Below are 21,143 nucleotides of genomic sequence, written 5' to 3' on the forward strand. Positions count from 1 at the left end.
TCACTCAGGAATTTTGTTATAAATGAATAGGCATAAGAGTTAAAACTAAAAATAAAAATTTAATGCCAACCAAAAGATCTTGCTTAATGATTTCTAGTCCACTTGGTTTATGATCTCTATCCATTCCTTTTTGCACATGCCAAAACTAAGAATAATACTTACTAGACTATGGCATATAATAGGCACTTAAGAAACAGTGATAAGCCAAGTTAACATGTAAAAACTGGAGAACAAAAGAATATTTTTTAGGTGGGTTTTTGGGCTTACTACCACTGGCTTGTGTTTAGGGATCACATCTAGTAGTGCTCAGGAGACTTTATGCAGTGCTCTACATAACACCCAGGCAGGCTGCATGCATAGCAAGCACGTTATCCACTCTTGGGCCAAATAAAATATTCTTAAAAATCAGTCTAAATAATTAAATGAGGGATGCTGACTTTGCTAATTTTCCTTACTTGTTCTTGGAATACTTTATTTGGACTGAATGTTGAGGTTCTAGAGAACTTTGGGCTATGATCTCAAGACATTAAATTGGACTGTCAATTATGTGCTAAAAGTAGATATACAATAATACTGTTTTAAAATCAAACTTTAGAAAATAAAGTACTATCTCTTTCAGAGAGTTTGAGATTCAGTCATTGTTTTAACACAGAAATCTGTTTATTAAACCAAACAAAACAGAAATTATAACAGCCCTCAATGTTTGAATTTTCATTTAAATAAACAAACTCTAAAATCTCACTGTAAAAGATGTTTGTGCAACTATGTATTTCCAAAATACTTATATTTCAATAAACTTTTCACATTATATTCACCAACAGTATCACAAAAGTGTATTTTTTTTATCATTTACGTAACTGTAAGGAACAATAATTCTAGAAACACTAGAAGAAAAAGCATAGCAATGTCCACAGTTACAAGAAAAAGTGCACATTACTTGGTCACAATCACAGTCATTACTTGAAAAACTATATGTAACAAGTAGATAAGAAATATCACTGATGCCTTAAACTCATTATCAAAAACTGAATAGACATAAATTTAACATGAAATAAGGCAAATTCAGGAATGCACAAAGAATCTGTAATCCAATGAAAGCAAACCAAAAATACATAAGCTCATTGTACTTCTCCCTAAATATTTAAAAAATAGCCTTGCCTCAGTGCACAAAAATTCCCACCATTCATGTGTAATTCAACACTATAAAATAAGAAGGGAAAAATGTAGGGAATCAAAGGGAATAACAGTTCACTGAAAGTTTCATCTCCTTCCACTTACAGTCCTTTATAATTGTTTAAGCTAAAACTGTAAATTATACAACTCATATCAGGAGTTAATGGTCTTTTTGAAACTATTTCTGAAAGGAAAATGAAACGAAAACTACACATAAGAGTGCAAATTTTCAGATTGTCACTTGCAACCTCTTAACATTCAGTCATCTACATCCAATTGCTGCTAGAAGGACGCCTATGACACAGCGGTGGCAATCCAGAGTGAGCAGATGTAAGAAACAAAGGTGTGATTTATTTTTCAATGATGTCTTTTGAAATATTGAATTCTGTGATGAAAACAGCTATTGGAAAGCTGAAGTGTTGAGTGGGATGTTTGTGATTAGCATGAATCTGAAATGCAGGCTTCTCTTGGAAGTAGTTCCTGATGTGACGCTTTAAACGTAGGCAAGTGTTTTTCCAGCATCAAGTGTTATTTTTGTAGAAAGAATTTGGAAAGAGGAGAAGGCAAAGGGATGTGGAAAAGGTACTTACAGTAGTTTCTCAAAACAGTTTTCTCTTAGGACCTATGAAAAAGTTACCAAAGTAAAAATGACAATTTTGAATGAAAAACAAGTTTTCTTTTTTATAAAAATTATTTTTTTAAAATACAAGATCCTATTCATTGTTGTTATATCCTGTCGCAATGAGAATTTGGTTCTTTGTGTTTTTGTTTTTTCTGCCCAATACTGTTGCTTTCAGTCAATAAGTCAGTAGCAAATTCCACTAATATTTCAGTTGGATCTTGAATTATTTTTCATACCACAGTTTCTTCTGTTTTATCCTTGAATTTGAAATAGACAGCCTTTTATTTTTCTTTTTTTCTTTTTTTTTTTTTTTTTTTTTTTTTTTTTTGCCCCAGATATTTATGCTGACACACTAAAACAAAAAGCAGTAGGCTGGACAGATTAAAGTATCTCAAGCACTTCAGAGGGCAGAGTTCCTTTGAAGCACCTTAACACATCACTTTATGGATCAAGGACAATGTGGCATAATGGAATATTTCTCTTAAAAGACTGAGCAGTGCGACCAGAAGCAACTCTGCTGGGAAATCAAAATGTCATTAGTGAAAACTGCAAATTTAGACCTCAGTGAATATGGTCATCATTTGACTCAGTTCTGTTGTAAAATAAGATTTTCCAGTTCATCTGCAGAGCGCAATAAAAATGCCGCTGATTCTCGATATCCTGCCACGAGCTGTCTCACAGCATTGATTTCAGTTGGACTCAGCTGGGGTCTGGAGCTTGAACTGCTGGAGGATCCTGAGCTACTTGCCAACTGCCTCTTCATGCTAAGGTCAGTAGGTCCTGCAGAAACAACAACAACAAATCACAAAATTAGCCTCATGCGTTTGAGTACAAGAAATAAGTAAATTTCTTAATTCAAAGAATTCTTGATATTTTAAATCAAATGATTTTATTCTAAAATTAAAGAACAGCATAATATATGATTCGAGTGAGGAGGTATTCTTTTTATTAATTTTTTATTTTTAATTATGAGAACAAAGATGCAAAGAAAGAGGACAAGGTAAAGTTACAGTGGAAGGACAATCACCCATAAACAGAATTCTCAGTAGTCCCATTGCTGATATCTTAACTTTGAACTTTCAGCCAAAGAACATTCAGAAAAATAAAACAGAACCCATGTACAATTACTTTGTTCCTCAAGTCCCCAGATTGTAGGACATAATATTTTTATCAGCACACAAAGCAATCTAAAGACATAAAACTTATGTGACTCCTTAAACATTGAAGGCAAAGTACTTTTTTACATTTCCATGAACATGCATATTAGTTTAAGTTAACCTCAAAAGTTTAAGTGGGTTGTTTTTCTTAAGGATTAGAGTCAAAGGAGCACAGTAAAAACGGTGTTAAGAGTGGTGATTATTGTTTGCATAGGCCCACCAAAATACGAGGGGCATGGAAAGGAAAAGCCTTGGCCTAAATACAAGGAGACCCTACCCCTGAAGTTTCCTGTCATAAGACCAACTCTAGGCTCCAGGCAAACTAGTTTGTCCAATCCAGGTCATTGTCTGTAGTGCCCATACACTTTTATTTTTTACACAGTCTCTGTTGTTGGTATCATGTTTCTGTATTAAAGATCTTGGAATCTGCATATCCTATATTGCAATCAGGATGGTGCAGAGCATCCTCCACTCTGCATCCACAAACTACAGAGGCAGGCTGCACCAAGAAGATTCCACATGCCAGTTCTTCTGTTTCTCTTCAGCTGGTATGTTGGGGGCTCTGGGCAGGACAGCTAGCCATAGGCCCCCTGGTCTGACCACTTAGTCCAGGAGACTGAGATCCCCCCATGCCAGAGTGGTCTTTGGGGCCATGCCTGGTAAATCAGGCCCTGGGGAAAGATTGGGGAGAGAAATTCCTCCACTATGCATCCACAAGCTACAGAGGCAGGCTGCACCCAGAAGAATCCACATGCCAGTTCTTCTGTTTCTCTTCAGTTGGTATGTTGGGGGCTCTGGGCAGGACAGCTAGCCATAGGCCGAGTGAGGAGGTATTCTTTAGTTCTTTGTCAGTCTCTAGTAACTGCTCTTAACAGCAAGAGAGTGCTGACCTTCTCTGAGAATGTGCTTCTTGGAGAATTCAGTTTAAGGGTACCTTTTGCATGTTGTTAAAGCCTTCTGATTAGTGATATGAAATGATGGAAATTGCAAATGTGTTTCTATTTGCTAAATTTCAATCCCGAAGTTGCTAAAACTAGGCTATCATCTCAATGACTCTAGAAGACAAAATTCTCAATATAAACCACAAAAAAACAGACTTCAACTTGTTTACTGCACAGCATTTTTTCAACCTAATAATGACAAGTGTTGGGCTGACGAGATAGTACAGTGTTTGTAGGATGTTTGCCTTGCAAGTGGCTGACCCGGGTTAGAGCCCAGTATCCAATATGGTCAACTGAGCACCACAAGGAGATAACTGCTGTGTGTGGCTCTAATAGTAACCCTTGACCATCACTGGTATGGCCCCAAACAAAATGGCATGTTTATGCGTGGGGTTTTGTTTCCTTTTTTGTTTTTATGTTTTGTCTACAAGTATTTAAAAATAGAACAAAATTGGACTTGAAGTGTGAAATTAAGAACTTATTGATACAAAGAAATTAGACTTGGTATAATGCTTTAGGTACTGCTTTAAAGTTGTTTCATTCTTTAGATGTTCATCTTTATACTCAATCCTTTTTGTTAAGCAATTGCTATAGTAATTATATCTGCAATAAGTAACACACTTAAAATCCTTATATAAAATGTCCATACAAGGGCCGGAGCTGTGGAGCAAGCTGTAGTTAAGGCATCTGCCTTGTGGGCACTAGCCTAGGATAGACCACGGTTTGAATCTCTGGCTTCCCATATGGTCCCCCAAGCCAGGAGCGATTTCTGAGTGCATAGCCAGTAACCCTGAGCATCACCGGGTGTGGCCCAAAAGCCAAAAAAAAAAATGTCTATACATTCATACTGAAAGGCATGCTCAAAATGTCATGGCCCCATACCTTCAAAGTATTTTAATATATTTTTCCTAAACTTATTAAAATATTTTTAGATAATTGTATTCATTTCATGAACAAGACATTTAACCAAATAGTTCTTGTTGCAAACATGATGGAAACAGGTCAAGACCTCATCCCCTTCTTTATTTACTACAAAGGTTGAAGAGGACTTTGTCAATGAAAAGGCAGAGGTCCCATGAGAGGAAATAGCTTTGCTTGAAATTTAATTAGGACAGGGACAAGACAAGTATACAAGAAATCTGACAACTGTGACTAACTTAGGTCTTCTGCTATAACCTTTTAATTCTGTGATTCTTCTACCAATAATTAACTTTCATTTGTTCTATTTACAAAATCATAATGCTGAAAAAAGCAAGTCAAGAGATAAATGTAAGGATGTTCAGTGAAAACATAAATTGATAAAGAAGCATTCAAGGAAATCATTAACAACACAACTTTGGATCATTTGTTGAAGTTATAAACAAGAAACATGACCAGATCAGTGTGTTCTGGCCTCAGTATCAACTCAATTGAAGTTTTTTCTTCTCTGACTTTGAGAATCCCTTTCAAATAAAACTTTTATGAAAGAAAATGGAATTTATTTTTTTCTTGGATATGTAGAAATTATATGCCTGATTGTTATCTGATAAAAATTTGTTAACATTTTTTTAAATGGTTTTGCTGCCAAGTTACTGATAAGCATTTTAAACTAAAATTGAGAAAGGGTGGTTTTTGGTCTTCAGTTCTTCTTCTATGGAGAGTGATTTTATTTTATTATTAATTTGTCTTTTGGGCCCACATCCCTTGGTGCTTGGGGTGTACAATATGGAGAGTCAAATTTGGGTTAGCTATGTTCAAGGTAGTGCTTTACCTACTCAAATACTTCTATGGCACAGAGACTATAGTTTTTAAAAAATACTTTTTATGTCTAGCTTTAGGTTATAAGCTTACAAATGACTGCATGGGTTTCCTTAAATAATGAATTATAATCAATATATGCATTACCTCAGTAATCAACATAATGATTACGCATTTGAAGTAGTGTATTATGTGAAAAATATGATTGGAATTTTAAGAAAGTCAATATAGACAAAACATCTTTTTATTGTACAAAAAAGATGGAACTTAGAATTTCATTGCTTAAGAGAAAGCAATGTCTTCCTTCAAAATTTCAATGAATAAAATAGTATGACTCTCATAAGGGCTAATGTTCTTATTAAATCTTATACCACTATTCTTAAAATACTAGAACCCTTAAGAGTAGTGATAAACCTGCTGTCTGTTTTTTTAAATTCAACAATAAGAGCCAGAAAGATAGCAAAATCTATAATATGGATTACTGATTATATTATACCCATTCTAGGGAAAAAATTCTTTTCAAAATGTTTAGTTATTATCATCTCAAGTTCCATCTTGCAAAAGGAAAGATGGATATTTAACTTAGTATTAAGTGTTTTATTTTGATTTTTAATTTTTTTTTTTTTTTTTTTTTTTTTTTTTTTGGTTTTTGGTTTTTGGGTCACACCCGGCAGCACTCAGGCGCAACTCCTGGCTCTATGCTCAGAAATCGCTCCTGGCAGGCTTGGGGGACCCTATGGAATGCCGGGATTGGAACCACTGACCTTCTGCAAATGACTTACCTCCATACTATCTCTCCAGCCCCTACTTTAATTTTTATTAAAAAATTTTAGGTAGTGGGACCAAAGCAATAGCACAGCAGTAAAACATTTGCCTTGCACATGGCCAACACAGGATGAACCCTGGTTAGAATCCCAGCATTCCATATGGTCCCAGAATCCCGTATGGTCCCTGGAGCCCGCCAGGAGTGATTTCTGAACACAGAGCCTAGAATAACCCCTGAGCACCTCAGGGTATGATACAAAATTAAAAAAAAAAATTACAGTAGCTAATGATTCAAATTGCTTTTATGACAAGGTTTCATGTATATAGTATTCCAACCCCACACACTCCACCATTGTCCAGTGTCCCTTCCTAACTACCCTCCCAAACCCAATGCCCTCACCCACTTTTGGTAAGATCAATTATGTAGACTACTTCTAGATTATGTTGCCTTTTGCAATCTTTTTAATACTATCTTTATTTAAGCATCTTGATTACAAACATGATTGTAGTTGGGTTTCAGTCATAAAAAGAACACCCCTCTTCACAAGTGCAACATCCCATCACCAATGTTCCCAATTCCCCCTCCCCAGGCCTGTATTCAAAAGAGGCATTCTACTATTCTCAATAATTGACATTGTCACCATAGTTGTCAGTGTAGTTATTTCTCTAATTGCATGCACTTGTGGTGAGCTTTATATCTTGAGCTGGTCCTTCCAGCCCACATCACTATTGTCTCTGGGCATTACTACGATATTGTCTTTTATTTTTCTTAAAACCTATCAATTTGTTATTTCTTTGTTATTTTTTTTTTGTGTGGTTTTTTGGGCCACACCCGGCGGTGCTCAGGGGTTACTCCTGGCTGTCTGCTCAGAAATAGCTCCTGGCAGGCACGGGGGACCATATGGGACACCGGGATTCGAACCAACCACCTTTGGTCCTGGATTAGCTGCTTGCAAGGCAAACACCGCTGTGCTATCTCTCCGGGCCCCAATTTGTTATTTCTTTACTGTGCTTTTTCTTTTCTTTTTTTGGATCCCAAAGTCTTTTTTATTTCTATGCGTACCATCTTCTCTCTGTTACGATAATTTTTAAAACTTAATTTAATTTTTGGCACATATTTTTTCTCAAATGTATTCCATTTCTACCTAATATTCATCAATTAACAACAGGTTACCAAACAACAACTTGTTTATTTACAAAGGATGTAAAAGTTTCTAAGATATATATTCTACAAATATCTATAAAATGCCAGGGATATTTCAGCCTACTATATATTTAAGTATATATATATACATATTTAAGTATATACATATATATGTATATGTGTATACATATACGTATATACATATGGGAAAAAACTCCTCTCCCCAAGGGATGTCTTCCTCTTAGTAAAACCAATGACCAAACACTATAGGCAATTATGTACTTAATTAGCACTCTATCATAAATTTATTCTTGACAGAATATGAAGGCAATTTTGAGATTTTAAAACTTGTATTTTAGTATAAAATTGTCAATAACCCACATCATATATATAATTTTATGACAAATTAAGCTTAGCTATTAAATGCCCTTCATTAATTTAATTATTTGCATATCTTAGAATCTAATGTGCCTTATTTAAAATATGTTCAGTTAAATGTCTCAGTCATAATTCACTGAAAAATAATTGTTTCTCATATAGCCCATCATAATTATTCTTCTAATTACAATGCCAAATTCCTAGTACTGACGTTTACTTGCTTTTTAAGTTGCACATTTAATATTTATAGTTACTTGAGTTAATTATTATAATAACTTGGTGAATGATCAAAAAGTATAAGCGAGCCATTTTCCGAGGCGATTCATAGAAGCTTCTGTATGGAAAGGGTTTTAGCATTCTTAATTTTTGTTTGTTTGTTTGTTTTTGGGCCACACCCATTTGATGCTCAGGGGTTACTCCTGGCTATGTGCTCAGAAATCCCTCCTGGTTTGGGGGGACCGTATGGGATGCCCGGGGATCAAACCGCATGCTAGCACTTGCAAGGCGGACACCTTACCTCTAGCGCCACCTTCCCGGCCTCAGCATTCTTAATTTTCTTGCCTATTTTTGGCCATTAGGAAAGGGAACAATTACTTCAGAAGATACTATTTTAACTTCTACTGAATTGAACATAATACATGATGACATAGTTAATTACTATATTTTATAGAAATTTTGTGTAGTTATACAGACGTGCCATTTATTGTAAGATCATAATCAGATAATCAAAACCATTTTGACCATTTCTTCTTGTGAAAACTGAATTTCTATGGCATTAAGAAAGCAAAAACACCTAGTACTGATGATGAACCTGGACTGGACAGAAGTATACAACAATATTGTGTAATAAAGGCTTCCTTGATATATAAGAACCACATTAAAATATACCCCAGAATTCACTTTCCCATAATCATTTATTTGTGCACGTCATAAGTTCCCCAGCTATTTATGATTATGGTTTTCTTGAAAAGTTGATGATCACCCTTACAAACATTAAACCAAACTCCTATTTACTAAAACTTGCTCAACAGCTTGTCTTCTTGTCAATGAAGCTTTTCTACTTGGCTGTTCTTATAATTTTTGGATGACAGATCAAAAATACCAGTCACTTGTACCAATGGCTCCTCCATTTTAATAGTAGTCATTTTAATAATAGACTTAACTTTAAAGAAATTATTCAGAAAAATATTCCTCCGGAATGAAGGAGGAGACTTTAAATATAACCATAGTACTACATTATAATGCCCTTGCATAAACTGTTGGTTTAAATCTCTGAAAAGTCTATAATACTCCATATGTTTAAAAAAAGTTTGTAATTAAATAACAGAAAAACCTAATGCCTTGGGCTTGGGCATACTTTATCTTTGAAATGATAAAATGTTACTTATATATTATACACATAAGATACACATCTTGGGATAATGCAACTGGGAAACCTAAGTTCAGGTGTTAACTCAATCATTCTTGTAATATGAATATAGGTAAAACATCTTCCTGGAGCTTCATGTATAAAATGTTACTATTCCTTGTTTTGTCTATTTAAATAAAATCTAGTTTTATAATCTTTTCCTTATTAGATCTTATTAGTAATCATCAAACATTCAGGGATTATTTGTTAAAATTCTAACAAACTTCTCTAGGGAAAAAGAACCAAGAAAATGTTTGTATAATATATGTAATAAGGAATTCATTCACTAGATTAAAAAGTTCCTATATGTGTAGCTAAAATGCTAGAGAAGTAGAAATGTTAATTTTCTACTTCTATGTAAATCCTGTGGTTTTCATAAGTGAACATAATATGATTTTAATATAAAAGTAAATGGACTTCAGAATAATGACAGTTTTAGGAAAATAAATCCTAGCTCAAAGAGTCAGAATGTGCTCTTTCTATATCATTTTTTATTTAAGTGTTTATTTTATTGATGAGATGTACCAATATTAAGAAGTGTAATCTCATTTACTTTCTATATAATTCAAATATTAATCTTTTTAAAAACAAATTGAATATTTGGGCTCCTGGAGCCAAAATAAAATAACAATCATGTCAAAACATATTATAATTTTTCTTCAGAAATCCCAAATAGTTATCTAGGACAGTATTTACTAAAATATTCATTTTATATGTGCTTAATGGAAAAAATTTTAACAGTAAACACATACTAACATGTAGTGTTAATGCAAATCATGGCAAACAAGATATTATTGCTAGAGATTATATTATAATTAAAAGTATATAGTATATTATGATTACTTAATATAGAAAATAATTATATTATTTCAATCATTTAAATTATTCTATAAAGCTATAACAATTAAAACTGTATGGTCCTGGGATAAAGGTGAATTTTCAGACCAGTTCAATAAAATTGAGATATCTTTAGATATAGGGTCAATTGAACTGAGCTAAGTGCATCAAGTGAAGAAAAGACTCTTCAACAAACAGGGCTCATAAAACTGGTAAACCAAATTCAAAAACAACAAAAAAAAATTTAACAATTTGAACTATTTCAAACTTAAATGTTTCTGTACTGTTAAAAACTTAAATGCTTCTGCACTGTTAAATAATCACTAATGTAGACAATCTACTAATAGTTGCTGCATACCATATGGAAAGAATAATACTTAACATATATATAAACATAAAACTCAATAATACACACCCAACAAGCTATTAAAAATATGGGAGAACATGAACAGTCTTTAATTCTCCAAAATACAAGTGCCAGCAGACATATGAAAAGTATGTAAACACTGATCACAAAAAATACCGTAAAATAACAATAATATCACCTCACATCTGTGAGAAAGGTCCACATCAAAAAAACAAAACAAAAACAAAAACAAATGTTGGTGTATTTGTAGAGAATAAAAATATGAGTCCCCCATCTACTGTTGATGGGACTCATTTGGTTCAGCCTTTATGGAAAAGAGCAGCAAGATTTCTCAAATATTCAGAACGTCCATACAACCCAGCAACTTCACTTTCAGGTATCTAGTCAAAGTAAACAAAAACATTCATTTAAAAATATGTCTGTACACTGCAATAGTGCAGCACTATATATAAAAGATCTGGGAAAAAAACCCACAAGTAGCACCAAAGAGATGATTAGATACAGAAATATTAGTGTGTGTGTGTGTGTGTGTATATATATATACCCAATTACATATAACTCAGCAATAGAAAATGAAATATCTGAAACAGATAGAATTGGAATTATGTTGAGTAAAGTGAGTCAGAGAGAGAAGATCAAGTCCTGAATGATCACATTCATCCGTGGAGAATAAAGAAACACAGTAAGTGAACAAACATGAGGCAATGAAAACTGATGCTAAGAATCTGCTCAGCATGGATAGGGTCAAGACGGTGCCTTGGATTTGGTGTAGTGACATTATAAACATTATTGTAAATCATGTTGTCTGAATTTTTTTAAAGGACATAATTTGTGCTAATTATACTAAAGCTTGTGAAATTCCTTGATGATATTCTAAGGAGGTGAAGTAAGGATCACTCCAGAGGGTCCATGGACAATGCTGAATGTATACTTGTGCAGTGATATGCAGCAGTAATGGCAAGTCTCATCAGATAAAATGCTCAGCGTCTATGAACAAGGGAAAAACCCACAAACGTAAGCTATACTGCCATCTCCTGGAAAATACAGAACTTAGTGCAAACAAAAACAAAAACAGAACAAACATAAAAATAGACAATAGCTTTAAAAGAAGTTACCTAAAATGTGAAAGCAGCAATGCAAATATATAAGGAATTTGAAAATCAAAGAAACTTGTCATCATCAAAAGATGATTTTCTAATAACCAATCTCTGAGGCTCAAAAGCTATCTAGTTTCTAGAGAATTTAAAATAAATGTATTTTTGTTGTTTTTGTTTTGAGTCCACACCTGGCAATGCTCAGATATTTGTTCATGCTCGGGGGTCCAAAATGGGTGCTAGGGATCGAACTTTGATCAGGCATATGTGATAAGAGAACATTCTACCTGCTGCACTATCACTCTAGTCCCTAAAACAGATGGTTTGATTAAATTCCAGAAAGTCAATGAAATCATGTGGATACAAAATAATATCATGAAGATAGAAATATAAAATAAAAAACATGGGGCCGGCGAGGTGGCGCTATAGATAAGGTGTCTGCCTTGCAAGCGCTAGCCAAGGAAAGACCACGGTTTGATCCCCCGGCGTCCCATATGGTCCCCCCAAAGCCAGGGGCAATTTCTGAGAGCTTAGCCAGGAGTAACCCCTGAGCATCAAATGGGTGTGGCCCGAAAAAAACAAAAATAAATAAATAAATATAAAATAAAAAACACATGGTAAAAATAGTTAGAAATGGCATACAGAATTGTAGCAGAGTAACATTTAGACAGAATAAGTGAATCCAATATGAAACTTGTTTTATGGAATTTGATTAAAAGAACTGATATAAAAATAATTAAAATTACAGAAGGAGAAAAGAAAATTTATTTAAACATGTAGATTCCTCAGAAAATATTAAAAGAGGTCCCCTACCATCAGATTTTTTGTTGGCATCTACCTGTAAGACATAAAAATACCAGCTTGCAAAGATATATGTAACACCTATGTCTATCTCAGAGTTTAGTACAAGTGTCAGGTTATGGAAAAACCCAAATGTCCTACAACAGATGAATGAATAAAGTAGTTACAACAGAATATTCCATTACAATTGAACTGCAAAAAAATACTATGCAGCTGTAAATCTTGAAGTTGTCTACATTGTGGATGGAATTAAAAGATGTGATAGTAAGTGAAATAAAGCAGCAGGATAAAACCAAACACAAGGTGATCTCAAATAAAAGATGTATAATATTGAGAGAAAATAATAGGGGATAGACAGTATTGAACAATAACAAACCCTTGGTCTTGGATTAAAGAAATTAATTCATGGCAAACAGTAGAAGAAAGGATTATGAAGAGTGATTGGACTAGAGGTGAAATACAGTGCTAAAAGTTATGGCTTTTTACCATATGCCAATTTGCTGGCATTCAGTAACTGCTCATCACTACTATAATCTGAAACACTATTGTAACTATATTACCTGAACTTTAATACATTAAAAAATAAAGAAATAATGAGGACTTCCCAAACCTAGGGCAAGACTGGAACAACAAAGTTTACAAAGATAATAGTTCACACTATTATTTGTTATAAAAACACTGTTTAAAAGATGTGTTTTACTTGTTTTTGAACAGTTTCTTATAATCAGCATCCAGGAGAGTTACATAATAAAAGTGACATAATCAAAGAGTACAATCAATGTTCTTGGAAATCTTTCTTCTGTCAAAGCTACAGTCATTCAAAAATAAATACATTTTGAGGGAGTTCATCAATGCAAGGCCTGACATCTTAAATGCTGAAATTAGGTATTCAATCTACAAAGAAGGGCTAATCAGTTACATTGAGGCATACAAAAGCATAGAACATGATGATAAGGCAAAGTATAGTCAGGATTATAAACTAAATGTATTGAATAAAATGTTAGCTATTTAGCTACTTAAATTTAATGAATATAAAATAGAGGCAAAATGACAAACTATAAAGGTTTTGTAGGAAATTGAAGTTAAGTTGCCAACAACAGCAAATGGAATGGTTTATGTGAGTCTTGCTGATAAGCGTAAAGTAAAAACAGAAATTTTGCAAAAAACAAGGAAAATATCATTTAAACACTAAAAACTATCAATTTATAAAAAAGAAAGTGAAAGAAACAATGAAAATAAAATGCAAAGTAACCAGACAGAAATTAATGAGATGCTGATTGTATATTAGTAAGAACAGATTTAATTCACCACACAAAATGACAGAATGTCTAGAAGGAATAAAAATCGATGAGACATGGGGCCGGAGAGATAGCACAGTCGTAGGGTATTTTGCTTTGCATGCAGTAAACCCAGGACAGATATTGGTTTGATTCCCAGAATCCCACATGGTCCCCGAGTCTGCCAGGGGCAATTTCTGAGCTCTGAAGGTAGAGCCAGGAGTAACCCTTGAGCTGATGCCGGGTGTGACCCAAACAAAATACAGTACCAAAAAAAAAAAATTAATGAGACGTCATCAATATTCTGCTAATATGCAAATAAAAAGCAAAAGGAAATGATGTTGGTGCCTTCTAACATAAGAAACAAATTCTAATCCAAAAATGTACAAAAACAATAGAGGCCATGGCGATAAGTGAATTAACACATGAGGAAGATAAAAGTATTTAACATCTAATTTCAGAGTATTCAAATATATTAAGACTTAAAGATCTGAATTACAGAACTCAAATTATATTACAAAAACTAGTATTATATTGTGCTCTGTACTCTTATGACTACATCTGTATGACTGACTATAAAGTTAGATGTACATCATATGTATTTATACACCTCTTTTTTTTCTTCTTTTTTTTTGGGGGGGGCACACCCATTTGATGCTCAGGAGTTACTCCTGGGTAAGCGTTCAGAAATTGCCCCTCGCTTGGGGGGCGGGGGGAATCGAACCGGGGTCCTTCTTAGACTAGCACTTGCAAGGCAGACATCTTACATCTAGCGCCACCTCACCGGCCCCATTTATACACCTCTTGATATTATACACTGACTTACTTATCAAAGCAAACAGATTATTTTGCAGTTGTTTCAAGGTCTTCAAGTGGCAAGGTCTTCCAATACTATATTAAATAGTTGTGGTAAGATTAGGCAAGCTTGTCTTGTAAGCTTAGACTAGTAAAGCTTTCAGTTTTTCACTATTGAGTATGTTTGCTGTGGTCTTGGAGTAAATGGCTTTAACTTTGTTGAGGAAAGTTGCTTAAAACCCCTATTTAATTAGTATTAAATACCAAATAACATCAGGGGTTTTAAATATCCTACTTTTGTTAATGTATAGTGTAGCTAACATACTGAGCTAACACCCTGCTTTACTCAAAACAGAGACTTTGCCCTAGTTTCCTTTTCCCTTCACCCACGCCCTTTAAGATGTAAATGACCCACCTAGGCTTGATTAGCATGAGGAAAGTACTTTTTTCTGTTAAGTACTTCTGTGCTTATTCCCTTCCCAGGTGGACTGAGTCTCAACAATAAAATTTGCAGAAGAAAGAGAATCAGTGTTCACTCCATGAGGCTGGAAGCCCCCTGATACCATGCTTTTCTCCCTAAGGCTGTCTTGTTTTCTTAATTCTCATGGTTCCTGTGTTAGACCCATTCAAGTAGTTGGATTAAGGCAAATGGAGCCTTTACAGAGAGAAAATCAGCTTGAAAAAAAATCAATAAGAAACATCATTGTGTGTAAGATGTCTGCCTTGCAAGCACTAGCCAAGGAAGGCCCGCGGTTCGATTCCCTCAGCGTCCCATAGGATCCCCACAAGCCAGGGGCAATTTCTGAGTACTTAGCTAGGAGTAACCCCTGAACATCAAATGGGTGTGGCCAGAAAAAAAAAAGAAACATCATTGTGAAGTATACATTATACAAAGTAGACCTAATAAACATACATAAAATATTCTATCAAGTAACTGGGATTCATATGAAATATTTTATAGAATAGGAAATAAAACAAAAAATATTGTAATAGTATGAAATATCTTTCCTGATTATAGAAGTATAAAATGAAAAATCAATATCACTTAAAAATGTACAAGAAAAATATATATAAATATTGAAATTCAAACTAAAAGACATAGTGTTTTGCAAAACCAATTCTAAAATAAAACAGTACAGTAATGTGAATATCGAGAATGTATAGCATAAATATTAATGACTTTATACCTTAAAAAATCAGATAAAACAAATAAGCCTAATATAAAAAGAATGCAAAGTAGAAAAGGGTGAAATAGAGACCAAAGGGAAAAGTACTGACAATAAAATCTGATGTTTTGAAAAGATATAAGGACATTAACAAATCTTTAGCTATAAAACAAAATGTATTCAAATAAAACCAGTGAACGAAGTGATAGCACAGGGCTTTTTTCTTGCATGTAGCCAACCCAGGATGAACCTGGGTTCGATTCCTGGCATCCCATATGATACCCATGCCTGCCAGGAGCAATTTCTGAGCACTGCCAGGTGGGACCTCCCTCCAAATAAAATAAAATAAAATCAGAAACTAAAGAAATATATCAGAGAAATACAGAAACTGTTAATAAATTGAATGATTATATGCCACTTGCCTAGAAGAAATGGTAAAACTAGAAAGTGACCCACCAAGACTAAAATAGGAAGTAATAGAAAATAATGAGAAAATGAGTAAAGTGATTCATTTGAAATCATTATAAAAGAATACTCCTCATACAAATCACTTCCTGCATTTTGAAATAATTGGTAATAGTCCTTGAAACCTTATAACAGTTGAGAAGAAACTCATTTTATGAGGCAAGTATTAGCAAAGCCAGATAAGGCTATTATATGAAAAGATAATAGATGTAAAAATATCCTCAAGAAAACTGGCATAAACTGAATTCAGAACTGGGGCTACACTATTGTCATTTAGGAGTACAAACTAAAAGTAATAGAGGAAAATAGGTCCAAAAGATCTAAAATATTGTTTTGTTTTGTTTTGTTTTGTTTTGGGTCACACCCAGCAGTGCCCAGGGGTTGCGCCTGGTTCTATGCTCAGAAATCGACCCTGGCAGGCTCGGGGGACCATACGGGATGCCAGGATTCAAACCATTGACCTTCTGCATGCAACGCAAATGCTTTACCTCCATGCTATCTCTCCAGCCTCAAGATCTAATATATTATAGGGTAACTTAAAGAGATGGTACAGTGAGTTGGGTGCTTGCCCTACATACGGCTAACTTAGGTGTGATTCCCCAACATCCAATATGTTCCTCTCAGCCTGCCAGGAGTGATTACTAAGTGCAGATATTGGAATAAGCTCTAAGCACTGCTGGGGGTAGCCCCTATCATAGAAAAAAAGTGCCAGATTAGTACATTTTAAAGTTGCTAAGAGATTATATATATTGTTACTACCACAAAAATAATTATGTGACATGAAAGTGACATTCACTTTCACTGTGGTGATAATATATATAGATATATCCAATGAACTTCTTAGTCTATACAATAACAATCATATTCTCAACAAGTAAAACAATGTCCCTTTCAATTTATAATTTTTTAAAACTATGAAACAATGAACTATATTAAGGTTAAATAATTAATAAAACTCCTTAATATGCCTTTTGTTGATGAAACTGGGGGATAAAAATATAAATTCTAAAACATATTCTTAAGATACAATTTGTGGATATTGATATTGAGTTTGTGCCAACCAACCTTGAAAGTGATTATTTGTTTTGTTCTGTTTTGGGGGGGCCACAACTGGTGATGCTCAGGGGTTACTCCTGGCTATGTGGTTAGAAATCGATCCTGGCTTGGGGGACCATATGGGATGCCGATGGATTGAAACATAGTCAGTCCTAGGTTAGCACATGCAAGGCAAACACCCTACCGCTTGCACCACCACTCTGGCCCCAAAAGTATTTATTTTATACCAAGTATCTGCTTTATTAGAAATTGCTAAGCTCAAATATTTTTTTTATCAATTTATATGTAATATTTTCTTGAAGGAAGATTAGGCTAATGGGTTTACACAAAGGTCAATTCCCTAGTTTCTCATTTTTCTTTTAAGATACATATAAATCAAATTATTATTTTCTATGAAATAGAAGTAATTTTGAGACAAGTCTATGGTTGGAGAAAAGGAAAAATAGAAGAAGGTCCATGGAATATGAGAAATACTAAAAGATTCATAAATATAGACAAAATATTCATGAATATATTTTTAGGATGGCTTCAGAAAATATGGCTACCCCCACAACTTAGTGTTGCAAAATACAATAAGGACACAATAATTTACATTGCTAAAAATGGGAGTCAGACAAAATATTTTTAACTTAGGGTGATGTTCAAGTTATTTTTAGATATACCCAGAGTACATAGAAGCAGAGATAATATATTTTTATCCTGTGATCATTGAATATAGGCTAAAATTTTAGTTACCACAGATTTTTGTTATTTCTGAATTTGAGTGAGTGGGCTAATGTTTTACATGGTGTGGCCTCATATTCAAATACAGTTTCCACTACTTTTGTCAATTGTATGTGGATGAAAGGAAGGCTTTCAGAAAAAGAATTTTTATGTTATTGAGAGTTAAATGTCATTTCAAGTAACCCATGCATGACTTTTAAAATTATAAAAGAAAATATAGTCATTGAAAATTGAATTGTATTTGGAATTTGAAATGTTTTTACATGAAAGAGAAAATAATAAGGGAGCTCTGGCCTTTACAGATCTGATTCATTTTAAGAAAGGAAGATCATAAGAGCCCTAAAGAAAGAAGTGCAGTTAGAAGTAGAACCTTGGCATCTATTTCTGTGGGCTGCATTCATACCTAAATCCAGAAAAGAGGACTGTAGAAAAGGGGGCAATACAATTTTCTCAAAAGAATGTGATTTCTAACTACCTGGCAAAATGGAAGTTTTTAAACTCCCCTAAAGACCTCCTTCCAGAGTACCAGAACAATGAGGAAACCTGTAAAATTTACCACCTTGGTTCAGATAATTCTAAGAGAGCATGTCACAGTTCAAAAGATGTGTTTTAGGAAAATAATCCACACAAACAATAAACTCAGGCCATCTAGAAAAATTTTAAGGGTATATAAGGTTTAAATAGAAAGGTCATAGTTTCATTTATCTTCAAAGAGGAAATAAAATTATATTCTCAAGAGGATCTTAAGAATTCTTAATGATCCATTTTGCTGTTTAAAATAGACTGTCAAGAAGCTACTGCCTGAAACGCCTGGTCAATATTGATCAATGAAACCAATTCTAGGTTTTGGTTTGTTCAGGGAAAACATGAGGCCATTCGAAAACCTTTCTTTTTAGAATCATTTCTCTGAGGGTCCCTAACCCACAGAAATGTGGTCAAAGATTTATGAGTTTAGATGAACTAAAAGACATATCATTTATATTGCAAATAATTCTTATTTCTTCAAATTTTCCATCAAGAGATTAAGATTTTTAATCATTAATCTCTCTGAAACTCTTCAGTATATTTGTGCCATAAATCACCATCTCTCTGGAGTTCTAGTTGATCATTAGAGTATATTTTTTTACATATACTCTTTCACATTTTACACCTGTACATTTATATCTTTTTATTGATAATTTTAACCGAATCACCATGAAATGCAGATCCAAAGTTGTTCATGATTTTTAATCATTCAATATTCTAACAGTGATCCTTCCACCACTCCACATTTCCCACCACCAATGTCCCAGTTTCACATTTTACATCTTCCACTGTAAAATCTTTGCCCTACCCTGCCCTTTTAAACCTTCTCTGCTTTGCCCTGCCTTTCACTTTTATTTACTTTTCTCTTTTCCTTCCCTTCTCTGCCTTTCCTGACCTTCTCCTTTTTCACCTTTTCCCTTCTCAGTTCAACCCTTCAATTCCATGCCCTCTCTTCTTACCTCTATCTCCTCTCCTTCTTTCTTCTCACCCATACACATTTCAAGCTTACTCCTGAGGAATCACTCCTGGCGGGCTATTTGGGGTACTAGATAGATGCGTAAGGCAAGTGTCAATTGTACTATCTTTCAGGCCTTAAGCAAATGCAGGTTCCAATTGTACTATCTTTCAGGCCTCAGACAAAGAGGTTTTCTTTATCCTTTTTTCAATATTTCTCTGAATTTTTGTACTTTGTTCATTTTGAGTAACTCTTTTTAGAACCTTAAAATAACTGAACTATGGGGAAAAGGGCAAGTCAAGTCTCCACCCTGCCAAAGCCGCACCAGCTACACCAATCACCAACAGCAGCCACTTTGACAATGGCCCAGTTTTACCACTCATCCTATAACTCTCCTAAGAGATACCAATCTGACCAAAACTCTAGGTATGCTGGTATTTGGGCAGATATCACCCGGACTTTTGTGGAGTGAGTGTGAGCACTCCCCTAACCCCCAAAGGCCTGGCAGCAGAAAACACAGCTCACAGAAGCAGCAATATCATCAATGCTTGGAATTCCTGGAGCATGTACTTGCAAATGTGCAAATATGGCTGCATAAAAACTCCAATAATTTTAATATTGTCATCCCCATAGGCACACTCCAATTTAGATGGCAATGTGTATATGAAGCATAATGTTCAGAAACAAAAGTAACAGAATGATCAACTAGCAACAGAAGCTTAAAAAACCTCTGACAATAATTTAATGACTCATTGGGAGATAATGATTTTCTCAAATTTTCTTATTGCTGTATTCCTTTTTCTTTCTCCTGTTCCTTTTTATTTTTACCTCTTTTCTTTTTTAAAAAAAATTCATACTCATTTATCTAGAAACAATGTATTATGCTGAACTATATTCACTATGTGATACATGGTCTTTAAGTAAAGTAATTTATATATAAAATAACTGAGTTATTTAAAAAAACATTTTTATGGGGCTGGAGAGATAGCATGGAGGTAAGGCATTTGTCTTTCATGCAGAAGGTCATTGGTTCGAATCCTGGCATCCCATATTGTCCCCCATGCCTGCCAGGGGTGATTTCTTGGCATAGAGCCAGGAGTAACCCCTGAGCACTGCCAGGTGTGACCCAAAACCCAAAAATAAATAAATAAATAAATAAATAAATAAATAAATAAATAAATAAATAAAAATAAAATCATTTTATAGGGACTAGAGCGATAATACAGAGGTCGGGCGTTTGACTTGCATGCGGCCGATCCAGGATGGATACAGGTTCAATCCTTGGCATCCCATATAGTCCCCTGAGCCAGGAGCAATCTGAGCACATTGCCAGTAGTAACCCCTGAGCGCCACTGGATGTGGCCCAAAAACCCAAAACCAAAACAAACAAACAAACAAAAATTTTCATTAAAGCCATTACTATTTAAGAACCTCCATTATGATTTTTGTAACTTATCACCATTAATTTTTTAATTGAGAAATAAATTATGAACACATAATTGAACATGATACTTATGGAATAAATACAGGAAAAGTTTCTGCATTTAATAAAACTATCCAAAAGTCTGTAGAGATAGCATAGTGAGTAGGATATTTGTCTTACAATTGGTTGACCTGGGTTCAATGTTGGATACTATAACAATTTCCTAAAATCTTCTAGGAGTGATATGTCAGTGACCCCTGACTAAGAGTAAGGAGTAAGCCCTAAGTACTACTAAGTGTGGCCCCAAACCAAAAAGCCAAAACAAAAATTTTAC

At 34.2% G+C, this 21,143-nt stretch overlaps 1 protein-coding gene across 6 annotated transcripts in view; it reads right to left on the bottom strand.

Moving 5' to 3' along the window:
* Nucleotides 1-742: 742 nt before the first annotated feature.
* NOL4 (nucleolar protein 4) overlaps nucleotides 743-21,143 on the bottom strand; it is a 332,223-nt gene continuing 311,822 nt past the window's right edge. For all 6 annotated transcript variants that reach the window (XM_049769656.1, XM_049769653.1, XM_049769651.1 and 3 more), the window contains one exon: nucleotides 743-2,575. In XM_049769656.1, coding sequence (XP_049625613.1) covers nucleotides 2,382-2,575 — 194 coding nt within the window. In that variant the 3' untranslated portion in view covers nucleotides 743-2,381. The remainder of the gene's footprint in view (nucleotides 2,576-21,143) is intronic.

This window comes from Suncus etruscus, chromosome 3, assembly GCF_024139225.1.
Source record: "Suncus etruscus isolate mSunEtr1 chromosome 3, mSunEtr1.pri.cur, whole genome shotgun sequence".
Lineage (NCBI taxonomy): Eukaryota > Metazoa > Chordata > Mammalia > Eulipotyphla > Soricidae > Suncus > Suncus etruscus.